The sequence below is a fragment of the Peromyscus eremicus genome, chromosome 15, assembly GCF_949786415.1.
Source record: "Peromyscus eremicus chromosome 15, PerEre_H2_v1, whole genome shotgun sequence".
Taxonomy (NCBI): Eukaryota; Metazoa; Chordata; class Mammalia; order Rodentia; family Cricetidae; genus Peromyscus; species Peromyscus eremicus.
This window is the reverse complement of record NC_081431.1, coordinates 29,230,309-29,255,618: the sequence shown is the minus strand read 5'-3', so window position 1 is coordinate 29,255,618 and position 25,310 is coordinate 29,230,309. Positions and strand designations below refer to the sequence as shown.

Genomic DNA, 25,310 nt, shown 5'->3' with positions numbered 1-25,310 from the left:
TCAGTTTTCTCACACACAGAGTATGCACACATATACACCTTTATTTACATATGTATTTAGGAAGGAAATAATCAAGAAAAATAATCAAGCAAGCATTATTTCTAAGGGTAGGGTATGAAATTGAAATGGGAGCGATCACGGGGATTTCTGCTTCTTCGTATTTGAATTTTTACAGTGAAAACATATTCATAAAAAAGAACTTAAAAATGTACACTTAAACTTCTTTTAAGTAATTTACAACCAGTAGTATTGGCTGTAATAAGATTTCATTTCCTTCTATTTTTGTTGTAGTGAAAAATGAATGACAGCAACAAATCCTTTTACCTGGCAAAGAAATGACGGGGTTGGGGGAGGAGGCACTTTGAAGAAACAGGACTTTTTAGTTGACTCAGGCGTGACCCAGCACACTCACAAAACTCATGGTACAAAACGAAAAAAGTGGGATACTGCGCTCTCAGTACTGAAGATTGTTTTTAGAAAGCTTAACTAAGAAACAGAAAATGCCAAGTGTGTTTTCCAGGGGTGGGAACAGGCACGTGAAACCCTACACCACCTAAAAGAGGTCTACAGGACTGACAGCAGGCTGGACCTGGGCAAGCGCGGGGGTGGGGAGGGCTCTGAGCTCTCGGTGAGGTTTGGACACAGCGCCACAGTTTACAGCGAGGCAGCTAGGGGCGTGAAGTCCCGGAGGGTGGTCAACAGCGTCTCGGGCGACATCCAAACCCCTGCGGAAGCCGAAGAAGGCGAACAACCTGATCTCTTCGGCTGAGCGGGGACAGCTCCAGAGAAAAGCAAAAGCGCCAACTTTTGATCTCAACGTGCCATCTCCGTAAGGTTCACCGAGTCTTCTCCGGAGTCCCAGCCCACAAGCGACCCCCAACACCTTCCCAAGGCCGGTGCCCACTCCCCACGGCCCGGCTCTCCCCGAGGGAAGCCCAGCTTGAGCCGCGGCTGGCAGCTTGCAAAGGAGACCTGGCTGTAGGAGGTGCTGGAGCCGATCGCCGACGTCCCACCTGACACCCAGCCAGCGGGGCGCCCCGGCCGAGCCACTGTCCCCACGGCCAACAGCCCCGGCGGCGCCCCCTCCCCCACCTCTGGGCGGCGACCTCAGCGCCGCCGCCCCGGGGCCCCCGCTCACCCAGGTAGCGGCTCCTCAGCCGGGACGGGTCTTCCAGCCCAAGGGACCTTTTCCTCACGTCCCACAACAGGTGCGGGCTGGAGCCACTCCGAGACATGGCTCTGCTGGGGCTGGGGTGGAAAGGGGAGACCACCGCGGGGGGTGGGGAAGGGGAAAAGAGGGAGGGGACAGGCCGATCAACACCCAAGCGGCACCAGCACCATGCGCGCGCCGGGCCTCGCTGGCGGCGCCGCGACTTAGATGGCGGCGGCCACGGCCGCGCCTTCTCCCCCGGAGCCCAGCGGCACCCGGGCCACGGCTCGCCTCATACTCTCCTCAGACTACCCAGAACATCTAGAGATCAGCAACAGTCCCCTCCCTCGACCCCCCTCCCGCAGGAGGCGGAGGCGAAGGCGGAGGCGGCCGCGAGCTCCGCCCTCTCCTCCCCAAAGCCACGCCCCTCCCAGGCCTTCTCGCGAGATGACGCCCACCGGCGACAGAAGCCGGCGTGCGTCACGATTGCCCTCACCCTAGGAGAGTAGATTCAGGCCGCTCTAGCCCGCTCCTTAATTGTCTATGGATAAAAGAGGAATGACGGAAGCCGCCGAAGTTGGTAGTCTCGCTCACGCCTCTCAGTGGTTCAAAGGAAGAAGCCGGGCGTGGTGACTCATGCATGTAATCCCGGCACTCGGGAGGCTGAGGCTGGACGATGGCGAGATCCAGGCCAGCCTTGGATTACATAGTGAGACACCGTCTCCAAAAAAATAAGCAAATAAAAGGAAGCCCGACAGGTATGCGGCATCCTCTTTAGCTGGGGCGAGGAAAGCCCAGGAAGCTTATTTTAACCACAGCCTTCATAGTTAAAGTGAGGGGCGGAACAGACAGGCGGCTTCAGTTTCCCCTCTCCAATATGTCCTCTAGAACCGGAAGAAGCTGGGCGTCTGGTCCCGCCCCTTCCGCTCTGCGCGGCCGGCCAATTAGAGCGGGCCGCTCAGTTTGCGCAAGCGCCTCGCCCTCCTCGCGCCAGCAGCCGGGGCACGGCGACCTCTTTGGCACCTGTTGCCATGACTCCTCCTCCGTCTCCCCCGCCCTCTGTCAGGAGGCGGGCTGGGGCGGGCTTTTGCTGAGGCTCCGCCCTCTCCGCCTTCGCCGGACAGGGCCTCTAGGTGCTGCACCCGGAGCTGGCAGAGCCGGGGGAAGGGCGCCTTAGGGCAGAGGCGGACCCTTAGCGCGGTGGAGAGAAAGTGACGGGGCCGCCCTTCGTTGTCAGCCAGGAACGAGGACACAGCGGCTCTCCCACCTAGCTGCTGTCGATCCCTACGCCGCCGAGATGGCAGCTGCCGGCGCCCGAGGCCTGCGGGCCACCTACCACCGACTCATGGATAAAGTGGAGATGTTGCTGCCGGAGAAATTGAGGCCGCTATACAACCACCCGGCAGGTAATGAATCCTGAACGGCTCGCTCCGAGGTCGTCCCTCTCCTGCCAAAATTGGGACGTTAGAGGCCCAGTGACAGTTTAGTTACTGCAGGAATCTCAGAGTCCCAGGCTCGTCACCTGAAGGGACTCCATCAATTCTCCTAATCCTTCACTTTGTCTCATTTTGCGTCTCTTCCCAAAGCCGAGTATCTCCACCCGGTGCCGCTGTTGGCTTGGGTTGCCTTCGGCCTTTTAAGCACTGCTCAAACCCCCGACCTGGCCTCCAGACTTGAACCTTAACTTCTGCCACGAAGGGGTCTTGGGCCACTATGTAACAGCCATTCGACTCCCCTTTTCCCTCCGTGGATTTTTAACGCACGTGAGAAAGCTGAATAGGTGTCTGATCTCAGCAGAGGGTTTGGAGAAAAGGTCATACTTCAGCTCCTGTTGGCAGAGGCCTGCTGAGGGAGCCTTTCCCAAAATTGGACTGTCCCCCACTCCCCTTCCCGGTCAATGTCACTCCTGGCTCCAGAGATCCAGTATAAACCAGTCATTACGCAATCACTGACCAGGTTCTATCTGAGCCTTTTTTATGTGGGCAGATAGGAATATAATTCTGCTCCACCACTTACCAAGGTGTGACCTTGGGCAGAATTCTACACCTTTGTCCTAGTCCTAATTCTTGTAAAAGATATTCAGTGTGAAAATCAAAAATAACATACATGCTTGATTCTTTGGGGACGTTAGCTGTCACTTGTGCTGGATAAGTATTCTTGTAGTTGAAAATAACAGTTCTTTAAGAAACTGGAAGATCCCTGTCCCTCTAGGTATTTATTATCATTCTACAGTTAGGTTATTTCTAATACAAAATGGGAATTGATAATACTTGTTTGGTTGGGGACTAAAATTTGATTATATTATGAAGTCTTTCAAGCATAAGATTACGAACAGGAAAATTTATTCTCAGTAGAAAAAATTGAGTTACTAACAAAAAGGTGGGTTTTGCCTTTACATAGATAAATCCATATTCTGCAGTTGGTATTAGAAAGGTTTGGTTCTGCCAAGAGCTGAAGCAGCTCTCTGGGATTTGGGCTGGTTGCTAAATCTGGTATTCAGTTTGATAAAAGAATGGTGTATACTTCTGCATAGACTTTAGCTTAACACTCAATAGCATTACTGCAATATAAAAACCCTTATAAAGCTTGTTTTTTGAGTTGCAATATCATTTATTTTTATTAAGAAATTTTTTTATTCATTTTTCATACCAACCACAGATCCCCATCTCTTCCCTCCTCCCGACCCTCCAACCTCCCCCCACCAAAAAAAAAAAAGCTTATTTTTAAGGAACTTTATTGATGAAGTTTGTGGAGTTGCCTTTTAGTTGTTACATTTTTTATTTTGCTATGTTTTATGGCAGAGATTTTTCAGGAGATGAGAGTTGGATAGTTTGTGTAACGATCATGGTATTACAAAGAAACTGAGTTCTGTGACAATTCTTCCCCTCCAGCTTTGTGTTTAGGGCATGGCATGAGGACAGTGATGAGCAGAAGTTTTAAAGTACCTAAACTAACAGGGAATTGGAAGGTAGTCCTTTGTTGATCTTTTCCAAGGCCCTGGCTTTTAGCCACCTGTACTTACTGTTTATAGTACTTAAACTGCAGAATGAAGAGTACTTTGTGCATTTCACCCGGAAGTCTGGGTTACTTCTGTTATAAGTGTAATACAGGGAACACAGACTTAGAAGACAGTCAGAGGTGCGCTGAGTCTTGACTATATGACCTTGGCCTTAAAGAATTCCCCAAATCTTAGAAATCTTAAAATTAAGAATCCTTGTGAAAATTAAATGATGTAATATCTGTAAGACATGTAGCAAAGTATTTGTTTTTCAAATCAGAACAAATGTTCTTCCAAATAAAGGTTTTGGGCAGTTGTTGTTATTGTTTGTTTGTTTTTGTGACAAGGTCCCTTCTATTTCAGGTTGCCCTTGAACTTGCTGTGTAGCTATAGTCTTATTTTTTTAAACTAGAGCTCCAGGTCCGGTGGCACACTTCTTTAATCCCAGCACTCAGGAGGCAGAGACGGGAAGATCTCTGTGACTTTAGTTCCAGAGGTTGTGACACAGAAAAACCCTGTCTTGAAAAAGAAGAAAAAAAAAAGACTAGATCTTACTACCTTCTGGCTATTCTAAAACTCACCAGAACTCTTCCTGCCTCTGCTTCCCAAATGCTGCGATTAAAGGTATGTTCCACTTACACTTTCCTTACCAGAAAGTGTAAGTCTATCACTGAACCTGGAGCTCATCAGTTCACCTAGGATGGCTTGTCAGTGAGCTCCAGGGATCTGCCTGTCTCCACCATCTATCTCTACACCCAGTGCTAAGGTTACAGACATGTACAGTGTTCCTTATTTATGTGGTACTAGGAATGGAACCCAACTACAGCTCTAGCAATTAAATTTTTTGAATAATACGTAAATATGCCTATGACTAAAAACTTATTTGTGATTGAAAAGTTGTAAGCACAGCAATATAGAGATGAACAAGCATGAAAAATATGACTGTTGGCTCTCTAGTGTTAAACAGAGTTAGTTCAGGACAGCCAGAGCTACACTGAGAACTCCTGTCTCGAAAAACCAAAGAGGGGGAAAAAAAGATCTAAGAAAACACTGATTATTGTTCTGCTCATTATCCAGAATGAAAATAGTTCCTTTGAATACCACTGTACATTAGTATTTGTAGTTGAATCATCTTCTAAGCATTAGACTACATTCATATATAAGAGTTCTTTCTTTTTAAAAAGTTACGGAAGGTTAGAATATTAACAGTTGGAAAATATATATTGCTTGTTGTACATTTTTAGATTTATTTTTGTCCCTGACAAGTATTTCTAGAGAGGCAACAAGAACATATTTTATATAGATATATATTATAGAATGCTGTGTGGCCCAGAATTTTGAGGCCTTTGTCATCTGTCTGCTTATATATATCATGTGCTATGACACAGAATGATCTGTCTCTGTAGAAAAATAACAGACTATGACTAAATGTGATTCCTAGACAAGTTCCTCAACTCACATAAGAGGGAATATCACTTAGTCTACCATCTAGCTAGTTGTATATAAAGCACACAGCTCCAAACAAGTCAGTTGTATAACTGTGCTCTAGGCACTTGTCAGAGCATAACTTTGAAGTTATGTTTCACAATGTTTACTTAACAGCTTAGTTGCTGATGTGGTTTGAATGTCCTTCAACTCGTTCTATATTGAGATTTAATCCTCATTGTGAGGCATTAAGTAACTGGAAATTTACTGGAGGTGGAACATTTGGGGAGTAATTAGAATGAGATAAATTCCTTAGGGTGAAATGCCTATGATTGAGTCCTAGTAACTTTGGGACAGAGACCATACACGTACCTGACACAGCCTTTTCCTCTCTTGCTGAGTAGAATGCTCTGCCTTCCTCAGGACTCTGTCAACAAAAGGCCATCACTAAAAGACCTTAGACCTGACATCATTATAATCATGAGCCAAAAGAAAGTTCTTTTTTTTTTTTCTTTTAAGACTTAGTCACTTAATTTTATGTGTGTGTCTGTGTGCTGCGTGTATGACTGGTGCCCAAGTAGGTCAGAAGAGGTCATTGGATTTGCTTCCCTGGACTGGAATGGGTGCTGGGAACCAAATCCCATCCTCTCTGAAAGCAACAAGTACCTTTAACCACTGAGCCATCTCCCCAGCCCCAGAAAGTTATTATCAAGTACTAGCCTTAGGAATTTCATTGTAATAATGGAACATGGATGACTACAGCTGGGAACAAAAACATTACTAATTTAAAATTTTATGAACTATAAAATAGGGCGTATCATACCAAAAGGTGCATAAAATGAAACACCGTATTAATAATCATGTTCTTAGTGTTAAGTCAGAACCAGTTTTAGCACAGATGAAAATGGTTTTGTCTATCAGTAATGGTGTCAGATACTAACCTCCACATCCTAAGGATGTGTGTGGGTAGTTGGCCACGTGGTATCAAGCAGGTGGAGTTGCATAGTATGTGGATCTAAGAGGGGTGTTGAAAAGTAAAAGACGTGCCTGGTTAATTAGTGCATACTAAACTCAGAGAAGTTCTGATATGCTGCTGAATGCTAAGGCAGCCATAGGTAACAGTTCTGTACTGTACATATGCATGTACATACACACACACACAGAGCGCTTTTGGGTTTTGTTTTGTTTTTGTTTTTTTGGGGGGTTTTTTGGGTTTTTTTGTTTTGTTTTGTTTTGTTTTGTTTTTTTGAGGCAGAATCTCATGTAGGCCAGTTTGGCCTTGCTATGTAGCTGAGCCAAAGCTGACCTTAAACTGATCCTCCTGCCTCTGCCAACTGAGAGCTACACATAAAGAATGAATGAACAGATCTCAGACAAGCCCAGAAAGTCATGTCTGTACTCCCAGCACTCAGGAGATAAATAGGATGAGAGTTTAGAAAGTGGAGAAAAGGAAGGTGGTGACAGAGAATGGTGTGAAAGGAATGAGAAGAGGTAGTGGCCTTCTTTGTGACCTTCCAGCATTCAATAAGAAAGTTGATTCTTCACTTTGGACACAGTGAATACCAGTTCAGTGTTTGTTAATTTATGTGTGCGTGAGCTTTTCCAAGAAGGAAGTCTCCCTCTCCCTACCCTCACCCCTGCCCCCATAGAAAGAATCATACATACATATAGCCTATGTTCTGATAGAATTTATTTATCCATTGATAACTCCTCACAGCCAAAGAAATTGGGAAATAAAATTTGGTTTATAAAAGTACATCAACCTATCCATGGTGGTTGTGCACCCCTGTAAGCCCAGTACTCAGGAGGAAGAGGCAGGCGGATCTCTGGGAGTTCAAAGCTACATGGTGAGGTCCTGTCCCAGAAAACCCAAAGAAGAAAGAAAAGGGGGAAGGTATGCCAACCTGCAACCCATGGAGACTGAGGCAGGAAGATCACCTCAGGTTCAAGACCAGCCTGGACTGAACAGTTTGGTCCAAGATACCTTGAGCTATAAGATGAGACCTGTTCCAAGAAAACAAAAACAAAAAACAGGAACTGGGCAGGATGGCTCTGCAGGTAAAGGCACCTAACAGCCTGAGTTTGACCCCTGGGACCCACATAGCAGGACAAAACTGGCTCTCAAAGGTTGTCTTCTGACCTTTATGTGCATGCCTAGTGCATGCACCACTCCCACAAACACATTAAATAAATGTGATGAGTAATATAAAAAAAAGAAAAGAAAAAACTATTGTGCTATTTGCTATATTTCCATTATCCTTAAGTAGAAAATTTTAAATATATATAGAATACTGTTTGGTGTTTCTAAATTATCAATTATTGAGGCCTTTCCTACTTTTGAGAGTAGTCTTAAGGAAAAAAAGGTGAATAGTTAGTTAATTCCTTGTCTAGAGAGTGTACATTTCTCTCTAATAATGGCTTTCTTTTTTTTGTTGAGCTCTAAATTGAAATTTCTTAAATTTTCCACTTAGTTATTTCATTACAAAATAAACATTAATAACTACTGTTATTTGCCAGGCGGTGGTGGCGCATGCCTTTAATCCCAGCACTCGGGAGGCAGAGGCAGGCGTATCTTTGTGAGTTCGAGGCCAGCCTGGTCTACAGAGCGAGATCCAGGAAAGGCGCAAAGCTGCACAGAGAAACCCTGTCTCAAAAAACAAAACAAAACAAAACAAAACAAAATAACTACTGTTATTTATACTTCTGATTATCCTGATATTAAGGTATTATAATCACATTAGAGATAATTATCATTTATTTTTATGTTTTCTTGTTAGACTAACTGTAGTTGTATATAATATAACCCTGTTTTTTGTCTCACTAAAACTTTGTTTAGATCTAGTGACAGCTTCTATGTCTGAATTCACACAATATCTGCATTTATTTGCTATATACTTTGAAGATAAAACAAATTAGTTGAGATCAAATGAAAGAGCAAACTTAAGTTTTCTTTGAAATGTTTATGGTTATATTGTTTGGTGCACCCCCTCCCCCAAGAGACAGGGTCTCACTATGAAGTCCTTGATGGTCTAGAACAGACCAGGAAGGCCTTCAAGTTCACAAAATCTACCTATCTCTACTTTCTGAACGCTGGAATTAAAGGTGTGTATGACCACACCCAGCCCTCCTTTTCTTTTTAACAATTTAAAAGCAAAGTAAAAAAAAAAAAAAAAAAAAAAAGCAAGCCACCTTGTTTTGGGAGTGGTGGGTCATATCTGTAATCCTATTCCTTGGGAGACTAAGGCCAGAGGAAAGCAGTGAATTCAGGGTCAGCCTGGGCTACCTGGGGACTTCCAAGTCATTTTGGGCTACACAGTGAAACAGTCCCCAAACCCCACACCATCTCAAAAAAAAAAAAAAAAACAAAAAACCAGCAATTTAGAAAGTCTTACATATGTGCCACTGATACTTTTCTGTTTAGTACTTAAAGTTATTAAACTCATTTAAAGTTTGTTTTCATTATTTAAAGCTATCACTAATTGTTGTTGGAGAGATGGCTCAGCAGTTACGAGCATTTGCAGCTCTTAAAAAGCAACTATGTTTGGTTCCCCATACCCAGATGGTAGCTTATAGCCGTATGTAACTCCAGTTTCGGGGATCTGACACCCTCTTCTGACCCCCATGGACACTAGGTATAAATATGATACACATACATACCTACAGGCAAAACACTTAAAATATTAAATAAATCTAATTTTTTCCACCAGTTAAAATACCTTTCTTGTGCCAAAATCCTGGCTGCTTAATTTTATGTTTGAAGGTTTTTTTGGAGTGAAGGGTTGGTTGGTTGTTTTGATTTGTTTTGTTTTGTTTTGTTTTTTGGTTGGTTAGTTTGGTTCTGTAGGCATTTGTACAGTTATATTTTTAAACTGTTATCTAGCTTGGAGCATTTGAGTAAATTAGTTACTAGGTAAACCTACTGGAAAGCTTTACTGTTCATTAACCCAAATGTTCATTAAACTTTCAGAGAAGCTAGAATCTAAGGACCTTACTTAGAAAACAATTTGAGGTCGACAACAGAATAAACAGTGTTGAGATGGTGGAGGATGGGAGAATCCAAAAGTATTCAAAGTAAATATGGACACCCGTTTAACCCAGAGACTGAGAAGGTACACTTCCCTGAGTGAGGAAAACAAGTTTCAAGCAGTAATAAAAACCAAATTAAGAAACTGATACAGCCTATGATCCAGGGCTTCCACGTATGACAAAGGGAAGTGGCCTTGGCATGATGACTTGAACCTCCTCCCCAGCTCACTCTAAATGAAATGACAGGAATCTGTATTCTGAGCTTAGGATGGGCATCATAGTCTATGAGTTGAGTAACTTTTTGGTAGTAAAAGTCTAGTGAAGTTATCATGAAGGAAGCCTGTGCCCCTGGAGATGAGAAAACAACGAATTCTGGCCTTGAGAATGAAGCAATGCCAAGGCCACTCTTCGTCAAACATAAAGTTTGACTATCTTGATAAGCTTCTATAATGGACATAGTTAAGCCCAGTGTGGAAGACAATAGACTATATGAGCTGCTTCGGGTGTTCAAAGGAGCATTTAGCTTAATCTGGAGATGGTTAAAGAAGGCTTACGTGATAACCTGAAGCCTAAAACAAGATTTTGAGGGATGAAAGTAAGGTAAGGGATTTGAGGGATTTAGATATTGGTAAGTCTGGTATAACTTTTTTTGTGTGGTGCTAAGATTAAACAGAAGACTTCACACCACACATGGTGGTGGTTTATACTGCAATCGAAGTCTTAGGATATCGTTTTCAGAATAAGTCTCCAAACACTAGAAGATCGCAGCAGAGATCAGGTCTTTGTGAGTACAATTATAATGCTAAGCTTCATTTTCCCAGGTATCTCATATTAAATTATTTTTACATTTTTTCCATACACCTTCACCTACTCTATATTGTAGGTTTTGGAACAAATTTGTAGACAGTGTTGAAATGGTTGCTGGGAGAATTAAAACTATCAAAAGGTTCTAAGGGTTTTTTTTGTTTTTTGTTTGTTTATTTGTTTGTTTGTTTTTTGGTTTTTTGAGACAGGGTTTCTCTGTGTAGCTTTGCGCCTTTCCTGGAACTCACTTGGTAGCCCAGGCTGGCCTCGAACTCACAGAGATCCACCTGGCTCTGCCTCCCGAGTGCTGGGATTAAAGGTGTGCACCACCACCACCTGGCGGTTCTAAGTTTTGATGCTTATAATTGAGTAGAAAAAAATCTGTTAAGAGCACTGGCTGCTCTTCAGAGGAACCAGTTTCAATTCCCAGCACCCACACAGTGGCTCACAACTGTCTGAAACTTCAGTACCAGGAATCCAACACCCTCTTCTGACCTCCTGGGGCACCAGGCACACAAGTGGTGCACAGACATACATGTGAGCAAATCACTCATATAAATCAAATCAAATCCATAATGAATCTAATCTAAAGTGTTGATAATGCCAGAAAATACTTCTTGAAAAACCTTACTCAGATATAAGACTGTTTTATGTTATAAATTGTGTTTTACTGTACATACAAAGTGCAAAGCTCTTATAGAAATATAATGATTTAATTACAGAAAGAGATTTTTTAATATTTTTTACCTTCATTCCTCAGCATATAAGTACCAAATTCATATATCCTTGGATTATATTGTGAGAATATTTGATAATAAAAATTATTGAGTGCTGGAAAGATGGTTCAGCAGTTAAGAGCACTTGCTGCTCTTCTGGAGAACCTGAAATCTGTTCTTAGCACCCACATCAAACAGCTTACAGCTTCCTGTAACTGTAGCTTCAAAGGAGCTGATGGATCTCTGTGAGTTCAAAGCTAGCTTGGTCAATATAACAAATTCCAGGCTAACCAGCTCTACATAGTAAGACCCTGTCTTAAAGAATTATGGTTGTGTGTGTGTCGCACCGCCTTTAATCCCAGCACTCGGAGGCAGAGGCAGGCGAATCTCTGTGAGTTCAAGGCCAGCCTGGGCTACAGAGCGAGATCCAGGACAGGCACCAAAACTACACAGAGAAACCCTGTCTCAAAAAAAAGAAAAGAAAAAAGAATTATGGTTGCAAAGTAAAGTAGACTATTAAGGCAGTAGTAATGGACATGGGCATAATCAGAGTTTTTAGCCTTCTTGAATTTGCTTTTATAAATCACTTTTATATTAAATTGCATAATGTTTACATAATGATATAAGGATTCCAGGAATAGTGGGACATGCCTGTACAATCTCACCACTAGTTCCAGGCCAGCCTGAGCTACAGTTTAGCAAGAACATGTCTCAAAAAGAGAAAAAAGAAGGAAATGTATTTTGTTGATCACATGTATATAAGCACATATATAACATTGAGTATTCTGATATGTTCTAAACTTGGCGGGTTTAGTTACATTTTAAATTCTCCTAACAAAATCTGTCTCTCACCTCACAGTGTCTTCTGGAGGTAAAAAGAATTGTTTGTCTGTGGGGCTCACTGGATGCTCGGCTTGAATGCATCTTACAGCTTCTCTGAGTTTCCTCCCAGCTCTGGAAGTCATGCTTCTCAGATTCTAGGTTATCCATCTAAGAAAAACAATTCTTTTCTTTCTTTGTTTTTGAGAAAGGCTCTTTGTGTGTAGCCCAGGCTAGCCATGAACTCACAGCAATACTCCTACTTCAGCCTCTCAAGTGGTGAGATTATAGGTATGAGTCACCTCACCCAGATCAAAATTCATTTCAGATACTTCAGATATTTATTTAACATTTTAGGTGTGGTGGTAGCGCACGCCCTTAATCCCAGCACTCCCACACGGGAGGCAGAGACAGGCGGATCTCTGTGAGTTCAAGGCCACCCTGGGCTACAGAGTGAGTTCCAGGACAGGCTCCAAAGCTACACAAGAGAAACCCTATCTCGAAAAACAAACAAACCAACCAACAAACAAACAAACAAAAAAATATTTTAAAGCAGGGATGTACCAGACTGACTAAAATGAGGACCTTGCTACTAAGGAACTTTTGAGATTCTGTCTCAAAAAACAGATGTTAAAGGGTGTGTATATGTGTATGTAAAATAATGTATAATATATGTATATGTTGAAATATATTAAATAAAATAGAATATACAGATTTTTTTTTTTTGAGACAGGGTTTCTCTGTGTAGTTTTGCGCCTTTTCCTGGAACTCACTTGGTAGCCCAGGCTGGCCTCGAACTCACAGAGATCCACATGACTCTGCCTTCCGAGTGCTGGGATTAAAGGCATGTGCCACCACCGCCTGGCAAAGACTGTTGGCAGCAGTGGGATTCGAACCCACGCCCCCAAAGAGACTGGAGCCTTAATCTAGCACCTTAGACCGCTCGGCCACGCTACCTTGACACGAATATACAGAATTTTTACAAGAACTTTTAATAGGGTGCATACAATGAATTGTCATTTATGGATACAATTGTTAATAAATTAAATGAACCTTATTAAAGCTTATGCTACTAAAATTTTATGATTTGCTATTTCCTCTAAAGATTGTCTGTGACTAAACTAAAATTAAATTCCTTGTTCAAAGCAAAGCACTGGGAAAGATTTCCAGAACCATCTCCATTATTCTTTTAAGATTTATTTTTATTTATGTATATATGTGTATGTCAGTGTAGAGTATTTATACAAGAGTACAGTGCCTGCAGAGGTCACAGGAGGACATCAGATCCCCTGGAGCAGGAGTTGCAGGTGGTTGTGAGCCACTGAACTGAACTTAGGTCCTCTGGGAAAAGCATGTGCTCTTAACTGCTGGGGTGGTTATCCTGCAACTAGCTCTGTAGACTCATCTAGCCCCCTCCTCAGAGGTGAGCCTGCCTGTGCCTCCTGAGTGTTGGGATTAAAAAAGACTGTGCCGTAACACCTGGCTCACCTTAGCTTATTTTTAATGTGATAAATACTAGTAGTGGGCAATAATATCAGAAAGACACATGAAAGATTGATATTACAGTGTTTTGGTACCTTTCTAAATGTTACTATAAAGTGTATAGAAAGCAGAGTAGAATTTGGTGTTAGCTGATAAAGGAATACATATATTTGATTACTTCTGAATTTTTCTTTCTTTTATTTTTCAGGCCCCAGAACAGTTTTTTTCTGGGCTCCAATAATGAAATGGGTAAGTCTTAAGTTTTAACAGGAGTTACTTAAAATAATTAATTTCTTAATAGAAATTTACTAATTTGAGATAAATCTTATGAAGAATGTACTAGCTTCCTTAGTTTATCTGAACTCTGTTTATCAGAAAGGGCCTCTGGATACACATTTCTTTTTTCTTTTTCCCTTTTTTTTTTTTTTTTCTTTTGGGAGCTGAGGACCAAACCCAGGGCCTTACACTTGCTAGGCAAGTGCTCTACCACTGAGCTAAACCCCCAACCCCTGGATACACATTTCTTAACAGAACCTACAGAGCTACACATGGTGGAACAGCCTCTTATCCCAGTACTTGGATGGCAGAGATAGGAAGATCAAGGGGGTTAAGTCTCTCCACTGGCCATGCATAGAATTTGAGGCCAGCCTAAGTAATGACTCTGTCTAATACATATATTACATAAAAGCGTTTGGTGTAAATGATAGAGCCTATGGCTTTTGGCTCCAAGATTATTACTTTCACTCTATACACATATATGTACATATATAATATATATCCATTCTAGTGACTGTTTGTGGCAAATCACTGAAAAGGATCTGTTTGGAACTTTTACAAATGCAGATCTTCAGTCCCCATCACAGGTCTACTCAATCTGAAAAACTCCAGGGATAGAGCCTAGTAAGCTGTGTTTTAATAACCTCTGCAGGTGATTCTGATGTCCTCTAAGTTGAAAACTGCTGGTCTGTAAACTCTTTTAATATGACAGAATTCATATAAAATTACCATCTTAACCATTTTTGCTTTTGTATTTTAAATATACATTTGGGTAGTGCTCAGTGCATTATCATATAGCCAATCTGCTTTATATCTTGGAGACTTGAGGACCATTACACACTCCTCTACATACTGCTTCTTTCTCTTAAAATAGCATTCTACTTGTTAGTTGTTAGCCAATTTCTATGAATTTGGCTGTTCTAGGTACCTCATGGAAGTGAAATCATGCAATGTTTTTTAAAGATTTATTTATGTCTGTGTCTGTGTGCACTATTTGCACATGTTGCTGGTACCTGAGGAGGCCAAAAGAGGGTGACAGATCTCCTGAAGCTGGAGTTAGAGGCATCTGTGAACTGCCCAGCATTGGTGCTAGGAACCTAACTCTGGTCCTCTGCAAGAGCAAACAAGCACGCTTAACTGCTGAACCATCTCTCCAGTCCCATGGAATCATGCAATGTTTATTTCACTGAACATGTCCTCCGGTTTACTGCATATTTGAATTTGCTTTGTTTTATAGCTGAATAATACTCATTGTGTTGCTGGTCTGGCTGCTTGCTGCTTGAAAGCCAGTACTGTAGGAGCTAAGACGTGGTGGAAAGGAAATTAGATTTACTCAAGGACTGGTACTTTGGAAAACAGGGGAGGCTTTTGTGCTACTGTTAGAGAATCAGACATAAGAAAAGGGTTTTGGCATGGTTCTGGTAGCACACACCTTTATCCCAGCACTCAGAGGAGTCAGGTCAGTTGGAAGGTAGCCCATTCTACAGAGAGATTCATAATTTTTTTTTAAAAAGGGCTTTTAGAGCAAGGCACAGGGGTCAGTTACAGGAATAATACATGCTGGACAGAGTCCTTATCATCTATAGCATTTATCTCCCGTTTTTCTTCTTCCTCCTCTGCAAACATCATAATGGACCTTTAGCCTCCTGAAGATCTTTAAACAGACATAGTTCCTTTTTTTTTTTTAATTGATTTGCAGTATGGATTGCTCTCAGGGCCTGCATATGCTAGGCAAGTGGTGTACTACACTGAAGTGCATCCCCAGCTTAACATACTACTATTGTGCAAGTTAAATTTCAGCAGTTCATGTGCTTTGTGTTAGTGCATAAACTAAATAACAAGAAGCAGTTACATAGTTGAGTGTAATCTTAAAGTTACCAGATGCTTTGTTTTGGGTTTTTTGCTCTTGTGGTTATTATTTTGTTTTTTGTTGTTGTTGGGGTTTTTTGTTTGTTTGTTGTTTTTGGGTTGTTTGATTGTTTAGTTGTTTGGTTGGTTGGTTGGTTGGTTGGTTGGTTGGTTGGTTTTTCAAGACAAGGTTTCTCTGTGTAGTTTTGGTGCCTGTCCTGGAACTCGCTCAGTAGACCAGGCTGGCCTCGAACTCATAGAGATCCGCCTGCCTCTGCCTCCCAAGTCCTGAGACTAAAGGTGTTCACCACCACCGCCCAGCTGGTTTGGGTTTTTAATTTTTGTTTTGTTTTTGTTTCTGGCCTCTGTCATACATGGATAGCACAAAAGCTCTCTCGTGGAGTTATATCCTCACCCTCTTTTTACCTGTTGTTTTGAGACATGGCCTCACTAAATTACCTAGATTGCCTTGAACTTTTGATCCTCAGCTCTCATTTTTATTTTGGAATAGGACTTCATTAAGATACCTCTGCTGACCTTTGAACTCACTTTGTAGTTGAGAATGGCCTTAAACTTGTGATCCTCCTTCCCTTAGCCTCCAAAGATCTTGGGTTACAAGCCTATAGGAGCCAGGCCCAGCTCAGTACCACGCTTTCTGAGTGATGCTGACGTTAGGATATGTGTGGGGGGACTCTAAAATACACTGAAAGCACAGCGGGAATAGGAGTGGGCTGGAGAGATGCTCAGTGCTCTAGAGCGTTGCTGCTCTTACAGATACCTAGATCAGTTCCCAGCATCTACATGATGCCTCGCTGCCTGCTTTAACTCCAGGATCAGGGGTTCCAATGCCCTCATATGGCCTCCGTGGGCACTGCACACAGATGGTACACATATATATGCAGGCAAAATGCTCATACACATAAAAATAAAAATGAATCTTTAAAAACACACAACAAGGAATATATGGCCATATGTGCTTTAATGTTAAAGAAAAATCACCTAGGGCCATTAAGAGCTCAGTGGGTAAAGGCACCTTTGAAAATAAGGAAAAATCATCTAACAAGCTAAAATTATCAGTAACTTTCCTGGTACTTCTTTAAAAAACAAAGAATATTGATAGAAAACATAAAAGGAGAATTTGTTGTAGCTTTTTGTTATGCTCTGAAAGTTTTTAATGTTATGGACAATATTATGAGTATAGCTCTCATGTGGAAATTCACAAATACTTTGTCTAATTTAAAATTTAAAATGATTTAAAATTTTAATGCCTCACTCTTATGCCCCACTCTCATGTCTTAAATATGTATTTGCAGGGATTGGTGTGTGCAGGGTTAGCTGACATGGCCAGACCTGCAGAGAAACTCAGCACAGCTCAATCCACTGTACTGATGGCTACAGGTAAATTAAAAGTTTCCATATTCCACTGTTGTAGAACACTATTCCTGAGGAGGGATGAGAAAATGTCTACTCACTACAGCTAAGGAGCTGATACCACCAGAGTTCAGCTTGGTGAACCAGTGAGTTTCTTGGAGTTGCTTACAGAAGCAGGGGTTGAGAGGTTACTTAGAGGACCAGAAATTACTCAGATAGCGGCATCACTGAGAACCTGCCCCAGCATGGGTGACAACCCAGGAAGTGTGAACTCATTGCACAAGCTCACTGCACAACCTGCAGGCAGCTTGATAGGTTGGAAAATGTTTCTTCTAAGCTCTGTTAGTCTAATGTTTTCCAGGCAGCTTAGCTTACCACAGAGGCTCTCTCAGCCCTGTTTACTGTTTATATAAACTTGAAGAGAGGGACTGGGTGCCTCTGGTGAGTTTTAGGAACTTCTTAATACTTTTGAATTTACTTCTTGAGTTTTAACTAGCTTCTCTTCAGATCAATCTGAGTCTTTTATTTGTTTATACTGAGAATTTCATACATGCATATAGTATGTTTTGATCAGCCCCCCACCATGTTTCCCTCCCAACAACAATAACAAAAGGAACATCCTAAATCTTAACAAACTTCCTTCCAAGATAGACCCTTTTATCCTGAAAGAGATTGCTATACAATAACCACATACTAGCTGAAGAGGTGGCTTAGCCTTTAAAGGCTAGGTGTACAACCAAACTGTTTAGTTCTATGTTCATTTAATGATTTTATTCTGCAAATGTCTGCATACATATTTACTGTCATACCTTATCCATCTCTAGGGAATTACTGCATTATGGATAGCTTAGGCAGGAAGGTTATTGGGAGTAAGTATCTGCTTGAGGTTTTGCTTTTCAGGTTTTTACATAAACACACTTTTATAAGTGGGAAGATGGTATAATTAATTAATGTGCATTGGTTCCTAGCAAAGTCTCCCTTTAATGTAAGAACTGGTAATTTATATAATACTGAAAATTGGATCATGAGAATTTTTATGAAATATATAATAATTATATAAATATAATTTTATATAATACAATTTAAAGGTACTTTTTTAAGACTCATAGTACCGCATTTCTTTGTCCTTCATCTTGTGTTATTATTGTCATAGCCTTATTCATAGTTAACCTTGCTCTAATATTAATATTAAAATACATTATTCTAGAAAAGTCTGTGCCCTTAAAAAATGCTTTGTTTCAACAGGGTTTATTTGGTCAAGGTACTCACTTGTAATTATACCAAAAAATTGGAGTTTGTTCGCTGTTAATTTCTTTGTGGGGTCAGCAGGAGCCTCTCAGCTGTTTCGTATTTGGAGGTAAGCCTACTACCAAAGTGTAGTAGAACTGGTTCAGAAGCTACCTAGATGGCTATGTGTGTGTGTGTGTGTGTGTGTGTATGTGTTTGTGTATATGTATGCTTGTAATTCACATATATTGACAAAATTGTGTATGAAGTAGAAATGTATCATTTCTATCAAAGTCCGGTAAGTTACAACAAATAAGTTAAAAGTGGCTGAGTTTATGTTATCTAGATTTTAGATTCAACCAACAGTTTATTGTCTAAGTGGGTTCTCATTTTTCGTGGTTCTCTCTCTCTCTCTCTCTCCCTCCCTTCTCCTCCCTCCCTCTCTCTGACAACTGCATTAATTAATTTTCTGTTGCTGTGATAAAATACCATGACCAAAAGCAGCGTAAAGAAGAGTGTGTTTATTTGGATTATGGTTCCAGAAGAACAGAGTCTATGATGGTAGGAAAGGCATGGCAATAGTTAGGGAAAGCATAGCTACAGGAACAGGAAGCTGGTTGATCATGTTTTCATCCGCATATAGGAAGCAGGGAGAGAACAGGAAGTGGAGCATACCAATGAAATCTCAAAGCCAGCCCTCATTCAAACTACCATCACAACATATAAAACTCACGATTTACTAAGTAATTTCCAGCATCTGCTTTTTATCACCTGCTTTCAACCATGTGTAATAAGTGAGCTTTAAATGTATAGGGTATAGTATTAGGAATAACATTTGGAGTGAGGTCACTGGTTTCATTGCAAGGTATTCCATGAACACTGGAAAGTTTTTAAAAACTGTTTACTCAGTAGTTAACACTGGGACTTGAGAAGATGGATCAGCAGTTAAGAGTAGTTCATTTTTTGAAGGAAGTGGGGGGAAAGCCAGGCTTGGTGGTGCACACCTGTAATCCTAGTGCTGAGGAGGCAGAGATAAGAGGATCCCTGTAGCTTACTGGACAGTCAGTCTTCCCAAATTAGTAGTTTCAGATTCAGTGAGAGACCTCGTCTCCAAAAAAAAAAAAAAAAAAAAGGTGGAAAACAATTGAGGACAATACCTGTCACTGACCTCTGTCTCATACACACAAGCACACATGTATGTACTACACATATATAAAAAAGGTTAATATTGTTTGTCATGAAAAATAGTTGTGTTACAATCAAATATTTGAAGTCTGTTTTTCAAGGAATCTAAGAAGTATGGTAAGCATCATATTGCTTATGTGATTTTCTGCTGTTATAAACAAAAAAAAAAAATAAAAAGTTAATGAAGTCTAAAGGATTATATAGAAGAAAGACTCTGGCTCTATAGTTGAGTCTTCTGGATTAATGAGAATTGAGGAAACTTACATTTACATAAACTTTAAGTGTTTATAACCTATTAGTCTATCAGTGGGAGAAAGTTTTTGTTTGTTTTTTTTTTTACTTCTAGTAATCAATCAAGAACCCATTCCCAGTTGGTTTTGTTCTTAGATGCTTTGTGAGTATAAAATGAAACATTATAGTTGATCACATTTTGCCAGTTTTATATAAATACTCACATTAGCCATGGGGCATTCGAGGTTGAACCTAGAGGGCTGGAGGATAGCACAGCTGTTAGGCATGCCAACTGCTCTTACTGGAGACTGAAATTTGATTCCCAGCACACACTTCAGGTAGCTTACAATTGCCTGCAACTCCAAGTCCCAGGAAATCTAGAATGGTCTTGTGGTCTTTCTAGAAGCCACCACACATACACTCACACACTCAGATACACACACAAATAATTTTTTTGTTTTAAATAATGAAAATAGGTCAGTGGATGTGGCTCAGAGGTTCAATGCTTGCCTAGCATGTGTAAGCCCCTGGATTGGACCCCCCCCCCCAGTACTGGATTTTTTGTTTGTTTTTTTTCATTGTTTTGTTTTTCAAGACAGAATTTCTCTATGTAGCCCTAGCTGTCCTAGATAGAACTCCCTCTGTAGACCATGTTGACTTTGAACTCAGAGATCCACCTACTGGAATTAAAGGGGTATACCACCACGGCCCATTGTGTGTGTGTGTGTGTGTGTGTGTGTGTGTGTGTGTGTTTAAAATTAAAAATTACATTTTTATATAGGAAACTTACGTCATATAAGCAGTTAGAACCTGGGCAGTTGAGATCTGAAACACAGCGAAGGCAAATGAACTCTTTAGGTGTCTCTTTTCCTCCTGCCTGTTTCTATCTGAAGTTCCTTGGAAGATTACATTTATAGTTATGTAGCCACTTGACAGTGGGAAAGAAGTGGAATGTGCTTCCCATTCCCTTTTTACTGGTCATGATCTGTCCTTCTGTTTCCTTTATAGATATAATCAAGAACTCAAAGCTAAAGGAATCAAGAGTTCCTGATCACCTGAACAATCCAGATGTGGACAGAAACATTGGAACCTAGTTTATTTAATTATAGATAAGGTGATACTAACTGTTCTGATAACGTCTGAAAAGAATGAAAAAGAAACCTAACTGTAATAAATAACTAGCACTTGACTCCACAGAAAAATAAAGCAAACTTTTAATAACAGTCTCTCTACATATGACTCCAGGAACTTACCTATGGGTAGCACTAGCCTTGTTTTCTACCACTTGTCCATAATAAATCTCACTTGATCACACATAGCCCAGCTTCTTCTTTTAGTTAACTAAATTGTATAAGGGCAAACACGCTCCAGCAAACAGGCACTGTGGTCAGCGGGTTAAATCAAGGACGGTAGAGTGGCCGCAAGTGGAAGGAAGTGATGTCCGGAGGGGTGAGAAGCAGCTAGTAGAATGACAAGCAAACTGCCTTTCAGCTCTTCAAACATTCTCCTTAAAGTATTTGGATTTTTTCAACTGAAAATCTTTCGCCGGGCGGTGGTGGTGCACGCCTTTAATCCCAGCACTCGGGAAGCAGAGGCAGGCAGATCTCTGTGAGTTCGAGGCCAGCCTGGGCTACCAAGTGAGTTCCAGGAAAGGCGCAAAGCTACACAGAGAAACCCTGTCTCAAAAAACCAAAAAAAAAAAAAAAAATCTTTCACAGCTAGAGATTTTTAAATAGGATTGTTGTAATGATGAGTTGAGACAATTTGGTTGTTTAAGGCAGGAACTGCTATATAGCCCAGGCTAGCTTTAAACTCTCCTCTCCTGCCTCAGTCTTTCAAGTCTGGAAATTACAGAAATGTGCTATCTCATTATCATTGAGATAATGTTAACACAGAGCCTGGTTCATAAAGAGTATTAAATTTTTAATTACCTCAGTAACTGAAATAATACAGCACAAAAGGCTGTAGAGTCCATCTGACCTGAACTTACACCTTAGTTCTTTGATTTATATAATCTGTGGCTTTGGGTGAATTAAGTGCCTCCCAGAGTACTTGCAATCTAACTAGGTTTTCTGTATATATACTTGTAACATGTCTCCAGGTCTAGGAGAATCTGGGCATAGATTACCCATATTAGAAAATAATCATTCAGCCGGGCGGTGGTGGTGCACGCCTTTAATCCCAGCACTCAGGAGGCAGAGGCAGGTGGATCTCTGTGAGTTCGAGGCCAGCCTGGGCTACAGAGCGAGTTCCAGGAAAAGTGCCAAAGCTACACAGAGAAACCCTGTGGGGGGCGGGGGGGGGGGGCGGGAGGGAAATCATTCAATTTAATTTGGCCTTAAATTTGGAGTACTGAACTAAAAGTATTAGAAAACTAGTCTTCATTAGCACTATAGTCAGATAAGTTGGCAAAGCAAGTTATTTCAATATTTGAAAAAATGAGACACCTTTTTGGTAGGTTGAGACAGGACTTGTGCATGCTAAACACACACTCTAAAACTGAGCTATACCCCAACCAAAGAACCTTTAAAATTATATAACAGGATTAAAGAACTAGCTCAGCAGTTAAGAGCACTTGATGCCCTTGCAGAGTACCTGGGTTCAGTTCCCAGTATGCACATTGCCACTCACAACCATCTGTAACTCCAGTTCCAGGGCATCCATAGCCTTCTAGCCTCTTCAGACACTGCACACTCTTGGTAACATACATATATGGGAGCAAAACACTTGTTCCTTTATCATAATCTCTCTTTGAGAAGACGACTAGAGTATTTGATATGGGCAAAAGTAAAGAACTTCTGAACAATCATATTATTACTACTTTTCATAAGGCATAGTAAATTTAGGCATTTGCCACATGTATACATGTGTTACCAAGAGTAAACATTTAGGAAAAACAAAGTGTATGGCACAGACTGGAAAAAATTAGTAAAACGTGTATGTTAGCCAGATATGGTGCCACAGAGCCATAATCCCAGCATTGGGAGGTAGAGATGTGCAAGGGGGCCATGAGAATGTACAGCAGTGACAACTAGTGTTGAACAGGTTGGGAGGCCCACTTGGCAAAGCCATGGGGTTGGTTATTGACTGAATGACTGTTTTCTGTCCGTAACTTTCTTGAGTGGCACTGCTATGCCTCCCTAATAAGAACCGTGCGGTTCTTTCCACAGCCCTTTGGTGGTATGTTTTATACTTATTGGGTACACATATAGCTGTGGATGTTCAGGAAGATGACTTCTGTTTAGGCTATATAATTTTGATATATAGAAATAATACTAGAATATTTTACATTACTCAGACTGACATAAAATTCTCAGTCACAAAGACAGCCTTTTACACAGGCAGCTAATTCTGGACTTCAGAGCAAATTCAAAACACACTAGCTGCCCCTGCAGAAAATACACAAAGACCAATTCCCAGGTGTTGTTTATTGCTAAATCTCAAGGCCAGGCTGTTCACATTGAGATATAGCTTCTTGCAGTAGATCTCTTTCTGCGGGTACCCTGACTGCTCAAGATTCAGCCAATTGTTTACTGTCTGGGATCCCTCACCAACTTAGAGCTACATTCATGGGTCAATGTGACATTACTAGTCTAAGAGAAACTATGTGACTTGTTTGAGAATGCGTAGGGCCCTAAAAATATAACTTATAATTGTCCAGAGTTTGGCTCTGAGGGAGCAGGGGCAGTGTGGAGAGAGACAACTATGTAGAGAGAGCTATGTGAGAACTGCTGCAGAATGTGAGTGAGTGTGTGTGTGTGTGTGTGTGTGTGTGTGTGCGCACGCGTGCGCGTGCGCGCGTGCTGAGTGAGAGATGAAGCATGAGAAGTGTGATGGAGTGAGTGGGTGAAAGTGAGTATGTGAGAATGTAGAAGTGTGTGTGAGTGAGTGAGTGTGAGAAAGCTGTGTGAAAGAGCTGCTGCTCTATAGAGGAGCTGTGCCTTGGAACTGTGTGAAATGCTGCATGGTGAGAGAGCTCTGTAAAAGAGATGGTTAGCTGTGGCTGTGTGGAGATTTGTAACTGGGTGGAGGCAAGGAAGATGAAGCTGTATAGAAAGGAGATGTAGAAGAGAAAAGATGTGTAGCCATGAGAAAAGATGTATGTATGTAAAGATATGTAGCTGTGTGGCAACAGAAAGAGTCAGAGACCATTTTTAAGATGAAGTAAAAGAGAAAGTTACCATCAGAAAGTGTGCGTGTGTGTTTCCTTATTTTACCAGTCAGATAGATAGAAACTTATTTCTAAATAACCCCAGATAGAAAAAGTCTAGCCTCTAGATAGAAAGGAATTTTTTCCTAATCCCTAGCTACTCTGATGTCTTCTATTCTTAACCCTGGAGCAGTTCGAGGGAGCTGGCCTCTCTCAGTCTGTGATAGAGACGGGAGGAGCCGATGTTTCCTGAATGCCTTGTAAGTTTGAAGCCAGCCTGAAAGAAATCGTGTTTCTTGTGTAGAGTCTCCTAAGCCTTATTTACAGTCACATAAATAAACAATGCACCTGTTGGTTCTCAAATTTTATTGAAGCCAGAAATGGGTGATGCACACCAGTAATCCCAACATTAGGGAGGCTGAGGCAGGAGAATCTTGAATACTAGACCAGCATGAACATTATGGCAAGATTGTGCCTGGAAAAAAAAAAAGGAGGGATGGTTATGGCAGTACATACATGTAATTCAAACTTTCGGTGGACGCAGGAAGATTGGAAGTTCAAGCTCATCTCAGCTACATGAAACACTGTCTCAAAAAACAAAACTGGTGATTCATCTTACAACTACTCTCAAAGAGTTACAAGAGTTTATTTACTACAAGTCGATCACTATAGATGTTGAACTCCAGAAGAGTAACTTTCACTATGGCACAAATCAGTGTAGTTGAGTTCTGTGTCAAGTTTTTCCACCAAGTCCTTTTTGACAGCTTCATAGTAAGTTTTCTCAATGCCAACCCTGATAGGGTTTGAGTTTCAACTCAGCTCTGCCGTGTTGACTGAAATCTGGTGAATATCTTCCTCCAGGATGAAAAGTTTGAAGATAGGCCGGGCGGTGGTGGCTCACACCTTTAATCCCAGCACTCGGGAGTCAGAGCCAGGCAGATCTCTGTGAGTTCAAGGCCAGCCTGGACTACCAAGTGAGTTCCAGGAAAGGCACAAAGCTACACAGAGAAACCCTGTCTCGAAAAACCGGAAAAAAAAAAAAAAAGAAAAAAAAGAAAAGTTTGAAGATAAGAAGTAATAGCACTGGTTCATGGGGTTATTATAAATATTTGTTAAAATAACATTTTAGTTGTGGGGTGTTGGTGGCACACACCTTTAATCTCAGCACTTGAAAGACAGAGGCAGGCGGCTCTCTGTGAGTTGGAGGCCAGTCTGGTCTACAGAATGAGTTCTAGGACAGAGATGTTACACAGAGAAACCCTGTTTTGAAAAAAATAACAACAAAATAACATTTTAGCACAGCATCTGGATGGTGCTATATACCAAATAAATGTAAGAAAGTTCAGAAAATGCTGTTCCATTGGAGATAGATACAAGAGTCCTTTTTTAATTGAAGAATTTTTTAATATATCTTTAAATTTTTCTGTGGTTTTGTATCCATCTCAAGGAAATACTGAAACAAGGTACAGTTTGATACTGTTTGTTTTTCCATAGTAAGCAGATTTTTCTTTTTAAGTTGTTAAAATGATAGTAAGAGGTTAAATGTTAACAAAGATTGACCTCAAAGCTCATAATCTTCCCTTTAAAGCAAAAGTCAATACT

The 25,310-nt window shown here is 41.2% G+C and overlaps 2 protein-coding genes and 1 non-coding gene across 6 annotated transcripts in view; 1 reads left to right on the top strand and 2 right to left on the bottom strand.

The window, feature by feature from the left end:
- The window catches only part of Dcaf6 (DDB1 and CUL4 associated factor 6), a 116,569-nt gene extending 114,545 nt beyond the window's left edge, over positions 1-2,024 (bottom strand). The window contains exons 1-2 of one of the 3 annotated variants that reach the window (XM_059280544.1): positions 1,647-2,024; positions 1,139-1,248 (exon numbers count right to left, since the gene is read on the bottom strand). In XM_059280544.1, coding sequence (XP_059136527.1) covers positions 1,139-1,248; positions 1,647-1,792 — 256 coding nt within the window. In that variant the 5' untranslated portion in view covers positions 1,793-2,024. The remainder of the gene's footprint in view (positions 1-1,138; positions 1,249-1,646) is intronic. The other 2 variants (XM_059280545.1, XM_059280546.1) reach the window with 2 other exon arrangements.
- Mpc2 (mitochondrial pyruvate carrier 2) lies at positions 1,099-20,872 on the top strand. 2 transcript variants are annotated; one of them, XM_059280548.1, is made up of 6 exons: positions 1,099-1,208; positions 2,388-2,556; positions 13,629-13,669; positions 16,858-16,942; positions 18,161-18,272; positions 20,567-20,872. In XM_059280548.1, the coding sequence occupies exons 2-6, from the start codon at positions 2,448-2,450 to the stop codon at positions 20,607-20,609; spliced, it is 390 nt and encodes a 129-aa protein (XP_059136531.1). In that variant the 5' UTR covers positions 1,099-1,208; positions 2,388-2,447; the 3' UTR covers positions 20,610-20,872. The 2 variants fall into 2 exon arrangements, with proteins under 2 accessions (XP_059136531.1, XP_059136530.1); XM_059280547.1 differs by lacking the exon at positions 1,099-1,208 and adding an exon at positions 1,639-1,908.
- Trnal-aag (transfer RNA leucine (anticodon AAG)) lies at positions 12,814-12,895 on the bottom strand. Its single transcript has one exon. It is a non-coding gene; the product is annotated as a tRNA-Leu (tRNA).
- Positions 20,873-25,310: the final 4,438 nt, after the last annotated feature.

What these genes read in the sequence shown, in the direction of transcription:
- Mpc2 (XM_059280548.1), top strand. Translation starts at nt 2,448, where the DNA reads ATGGCAGCTGCCGGCGCCCGAGGCCTGCGGGCCACCTACCACCGACTC. An exon ending in GCTATACAACCACCCGGCAG is followed by an intron (nt 2,557 to 13,628) that starts GTAATGAATCCT and finishes TTTATTTTTCAG; the next exon opens with GCCCCAGAACAGTTTTTTTC. An exon ending in GGGCTCCAATAATGAAATGG is followed by an intron (nt 13,670 to 16,857) that starts GTAAGTCTTAAG and finishes ATGTATTTGCAG; the next exon opens with GGATTGGTGTGTGCAGGGTT.